Here is a 5,318-nt window from a genome sequence, read left to right as displayed (position 1 = left end):
AATAGCACGGGTTATTACCTATTTTCGTTACATATTTTCAACTCACTTGCTTTTCTTACTTTTTATTTTTATGATAACTGTTTAAAACTTTAAATTGCTAAAAACTTTTTTTTTTTTGTCAACCGTTGGGCCACAACTGACCGGCCTATTAGCCAAATTCTTACATTCGTAGGAACCGAGACATTCCGGGTGTGATGGTGACTTCTACAAATGGACTTACGTCCTGCCACTGCACTAAAGACTTTTATAATGGTAAGAAACTAACCCCATTGCTGAACCGAATCTGGTTTCCTGTTTTGTTTCGATACTATCGCATTGCCAAACTTGATTCAAGAGAAGTAAGCATAATGGCGATATACAATGATGATACAAGGAACAATGAAAGTCCCTACGTCCACTAGAAATGGCAACCAAAGATTCATTTATCTTCCATAAGCAAAGAACTTGTTAACCAGAATTGGAATGCGGTATTGACTAACAGAGACAACAACCAAAATCATTCATCAACATCTCACATTCAGAAAAAATCTATGAATCATACGTGTTTATGATGCAGCTTTTTAAGGTAAACTTTTCTCCTCAATTTATCCCATTTTCAATCAAGAAACAAAGATAGTCAAACACATCAAACCACATGATTTAAGCGATACTGGTTGGTTTCTATATAGCCAAACAGTACCAACTGATCCTCTTGTAACAGTCACTTGTTCTTGACACCATTAGGAAATGCAATGAAAATGCCTAAAGAACAATGTTTAGAAGAAAATGCCTTACTCTTTTTTTTTTTTCAAAATGTCCGAACTTAAAGAGTAATTTCTAGACATCTAAGCATGGAACAAGAGAAATCCGATTCCCCTAGGGACTGAAAAGAACTCAAACCTATATCTTTATTCAATAATGTGTCACGTCAAAAATATGTTTAACCATCACAATACCTGTTTGATTAAGTTATAATCAGATTCTGTCCATGATCATACTCTAAACACAAACACTTATCAAAACAAAAACCAGGAGCGACGAGTGGAAGATCTGTTAGAACCCAACTCAAGAATCTTGGGTGCAAGTTGCAGTAAGGGCTCCAATGCGCTTGGAGCAAACTTTCTAGCAAAGAGATAACAGATTTGAGACTGCTGATCATTGTAGAGGCAGGATTTGGCACCCGGAAGCTTCTTGAGAAAACTTTCCGTTATATCAGCCTTTCCAAAAGTAGCTGGATGAGCACCACCACGTGACCAATCTGTCCATGTCATTGTCCGATTGGCCAACGAAAGCCGATGTTTCATAGACAGCATTGTGGGAAAGTAATGTTCATCAACATAACATGGAGGTCTACAAAACTCTTTGAATTTGGGATAGTAAGTGGTGTCTTGAACAATCTCAACAGCGAGTTTCCGGTTAATTTCAAACCACTGAGACCCTTTTCGCCACTGGCTTAGTTTGACCTCTGGTTCCATTTCAGTCCGGTATCTACCTCTTCCATCAGGTCCTTCCTCATCAGCAGCACCCATGAAACTATATCTTGATTCAGAGACATACCTATAGATAAAGCCGAAACCGTGCAGAGGAATGCATGATTCAGACAGCAGAATGAACCATTCATTAGAGATATCGAGCAAAGCATTAGCCAAAAGCCTCCTTTCAGCGTCCCCCATACTCATCTCTCCCCATGCCACAGCCTATATAACCCCCAAAGATATTGTGAGGAACACAATTAAGAAACAAATAAAAAAAAAAGGTTGCAGGGTTATTCTCTGAAACATAAATTACAGTTACCTGACTAGGGATATATCTTCTGTAAAACACAGATGACCTCGAAAAATCCGATTTGTAATAAGGCAAAGCATGAACATAGATTGAGTAAAGACCCTCATATCCTTCAAAGAACCTCTCCCAGAGTGGAGCAAATGGTAAAGGACCTTTGCTGAGAAACATGAAAGCCAATTTAGGAACCCTTTTAAACGGATACCCATTTCTCTGTGGTTCCATGGAAGCACGCCAAAGCAATTCACTGTCATTCATCGTGTGCCAAACATTGGAAGGAGGCCTAATAAAGCTATCTAAAGTAATAGTCCCACGACCATACATAGAGATCAAAGTGGTTGGAGCCACAGGATCCAAATGTTGAATCTTCAAGAACTTGATCATGTGTATACTAACTACTGAGATCCCAAGAGTCAACACAAGAAACAATAACAAAACCTGAAGCAGACGCATCGACAAAAGTACTCTACATTGGTTTGTGACTCTCGATTTAGGGGTTGATGCACCATTGTCTTCCTCCATCTCCGTTACCATCACTTTCATCTAAAAGCTCCTCACACAAGAATCCAGAGCTTCTGTATTTTGGTAACGAAAAATCCAATCCGACAAGGTTTACGATAAAGGGTCTTTTCCTAACAGAAACCCATAAGTAAAGATTGAGACTTTCAAAGAAGCAGAGATATGGAAGAAAGAGAGACGAACGAATTCGATTTTAGAAAATCGAAACTTGAATCTAAATACGTATTGGACGAAGAAGATGAAGTAACAAAACAAAGAAAGATCCAATCTTTCTGATTTTTATATGCTTCGAAGATGTTTGTCTGATGCATCCATTGTGGTGCTTTTCTGAAAACTCTCAAATCTGATTTGTCATTCTCAAAGGAAACATAAGCATAATAAACCTAGGAGTGACATGTTTCTTTCAATTGACAGTTTCAGCTTTTAGTTTGGCGTTATTAAGAAAATACTTATATACATAACATTCACTCTTCTCATTTCAATAGCCCCAAATCCAATTACTTTGTTTAAGTAAAGTTGTTACTTTTCTTCGATTTTGCAATCAGTTTTATCATCATCTCAGAGAAGAGGAGACTTACAAGGGAGCTTGACACTGCAATACAATTTTTATTAACCTTTTACATGGCAGGCTCTGTTAAAAAAAAAAAAAACTGTTGCCATGTTGTGACAATTTGGAAGAGATGAAGAATGGAAGATAGCCAATGTTGGCATATCAAAGTTCATCTTTTTTGTAACTCTGAGTCAGAGTTGAAGCTTTCAATTCAAGAAGGTATCTTGTGGCCATGGAAGCATGAAGGGAAGCACCGTAAGGTAGTAATTCTTCGTTCACTTCAAAAAACGGCGAGTGAGGGCTCGCCATTGGTGAATGAGCTTTGTTTTGCATTCCTACGAAGCTAAAATGTCCCGGTATTGTCTCTTGGTAGAAAGAGAAATCCTCTGATCCCATCAATGGTTGCATCTCAACATAATTCTCAGTTCCTAACATGTCCCCTGAGACATTCTTGAAAAACTTGTGTAATTCTTTGTCATTTACAGTCGGTGGGAAAAAAGGTTTCTCCTCTTCAATGAAATCCACTGTCGCATTACACATATGCACGCTCGCTTGCCTTGTGATTACCTGAAACCATTGGACTCGCAAAGAGTTAAAAACACTAGGGTCTCAAAGGCTACACATCAAAAAAAAGGCAAAGTTACTGACCTGCTCAATTCTTTTCTTGAGTTGCATAAAGCTTTTAGTTGAAAAGGCTCGGAATGTACCACCGATAGTAACAGAGTCTGGAATCACATTAAAAGCACCACCACCTTCAAATTTAGCAACTGTAACCACCTGTACACACTCACACATAGATCAAATCACTCCACATGCTATATAGAGACATTTGAAGTGAGCTAAAAGATTCTATATATTTATATACCTGTGAGTCTAAAGGATCCGCCTCTCGTGACACGAGGTGTTGTAAGCTAACAATAACATTTGAAGCTGCCAATATGGGATCTATGGAGTGCTGCGGAAGAGCTGCGTGACCTCCTTTCCCGCTTATCTTAGCTTTGAAAAACCCACTACCAGCCAACAATGGACCCTCTCTCGAGCTCACTTGACCTAATACCAATTGATTTGTGACATGCAATCCAAAGATTGCACTCACATTCTCCAGTACTCCAGCCTCCACAATTTTCTTTGCACCTCCTCCTCCTTCCTCAGCCGGTTGAAAAACTAGAACCACTGTGCCCTGATGAAGAAAAGTCCAACAAAGTTTAAGAATCCTAATTATGCTAATTAATTCCCAACACATTCGAATTTAAAAAAAAAGAAGAGGTTATTAGATTAAAAAAACAGTACACCACTAAACCTGTAGCTCGTCTTCGTGTTCTTTGAGCAATTTTGCAGCACCGAGGAGCATTGTAGTGTGAGCGTCATGTCCACAAGCGTGCATCTTCCCTGGAACCTTACTCTTATGTTCCCATTCTACCATTTCCTACACAATCCAACAGAATATTTCCTACACAAGTCATACCACTAACAAACTGTAAATCATATAAGTAAATAAGTAAACTCAACAAATCTTCAACCATACTACAGACAAACAGAGACATAAATCAAAATTCTTCATGAAGAAGACACAAAACAAATGTTCCTCTTTTCAAGTATTCAACACTAACAAAACACAGAGTCCCTCCTTGTCACAAGCCAAATCAATTTTGAAAATCAAAAACATACCTGCATAGGAAGAGCATCCATATCAGCTCTTAAAGCAACAAAAGGGGCTTGACCAGTGCCAACGTATCCAATAACACCAGTTACAGCAACTGGGTGCTTAAAAGCCACACCCATCTTCTCCAATTCTGCTCTAACAAGCTTAGATGTCTCTACTTCCTCGTAACCTAGTTCTGGGTTCTCATGGATTCTCCTTCTGATTCCAACCATCCAATCGAAAAAATCATTCCTTTTAGCTAAAGTAAGAAAATTTGAAGGGATTTGAGATAACCCATTCGAAGAAGATGAAATCAGACACGAATTAAGCAAGTAAAGAAGGATCAAAACAAAAGAAACCCTTTTGCAGAAACTCATGGCTTTTTATATCGATCGATTCGATTGATTCAGATTATCAATCGAACCGTGTAGAGAAGGAAAAACAAAAACAAAAAGAGATCGAAGGAGAAGAGAGGTGTGCGTGATTATGAAGCAGGGGAACAGAAAGCAAAAAAAAAAAAAGTGCTGGTATTTAAATCCCCTCAAGTAGTAGCAAACTAGCAAAAGCCAAAGCCAAAGCCAAACACAACTTTTTTTTTTTTTTTTTTAACTGCGTCTCTGTTTTCATAAAATCTTTCATTTTCTTTTATTTTTATTTTTATTTTTATTTTTTTTTGGTTGTGGAAAATATCAAAATCATCTTTAAAAAAACCAAAAACATTCGTTTACCTAATTGATTATGATCAATTTGATAACTTTGTTTTTTTGTTTCTATTTTTTTTTTTTTTGAAAAGAGTGATGGGAATGGGATGTTCCTTGGAATTGTCACTTAAAATGTAAATAAGTC

At 37.7% G+C, this 5,318-nt stretch overlaps 2 protein-coding genes across 3 annotated transcripts; both read right to left on the bottom strand.

The window, feature by feature from the left end:
* Nucleotides 1-488: 488 nt before the first annotated feature.
* On the bottom strand, nt 489-5,099 carry LOC104758497 (IAA-amino acid hydrolase ILR1-like 4). Of its 2 annotated transcripts, XM_010481380.3 has the most exons (5): nt 4,499-5,099; nt 4,131-4,256; nt 3,696-4,010; nt 3,479-3,607; nt 2,782-3,397 (listed from the first exon to the last, which is right to left on the bottom strand). In XM_010481380.3, the coding sequence occupies exons 1-5, from the start codon at nt 4,847-4,849 to the stop codon at nt 2,993-2,995; spliced, it is 1,326 nt and encodes a 441-aa protein (XP_010479682.1). In that variant the 5' UTR covers nt 4,850-5,099; the 3' UTR covers nt 2,782-2,992. The 2 variants fall into 2 exon arrangements, with proteins under 2 accessions (XP_087350250.1, XP_010479682.1); XM_087494124.1 differs by lacking the exons at nt 2,782-3,397; nt 3,479-3,607 and adding an exon at nt 489-649 and having other exon boundaries at nt 3,671-4,010; nt 4,499-5,013.
* Nucleotides 871-2,705, bottom strand: LOC104758496 (glycosyltransferase BC10-like). Its single transcript, XM_087494123.1, has 2 exons — nt 1,774-2,705; nt 871-1,676 (listed from the first exon to the last, which is right to left on the bottom strand). The coding sequence occupies exons 1-2, from the start codon at nt 2,302-2,304 to the stop codon at nt 996-998; spliced, it is 1,212 nt and encodes a 403-aa protein (XP_087350249.1). The 5' UTR covers nt 2,305-2,705; the 3' UTR covers nt 871-995.
* Nucleotides 5,100-5,318: the final 219 nt, after the last annotated feature.

This window comes from Camelina sativa, chromosome 17 (assembly GCF_030686135.1).
Source record: "Camelina sativa cultivar CO46 ecotype springtype chromosome 17, ASM3068613v1".
NCBI lineage: Eukaryota > Viridiplantae > Streptophyta > Magnoliopsida > Brassicales > Brassicaceae > Camelina > Camelina sativa.
This window is presented reverse-complemented; position numbering and strand designations above follow the sequence as displayed.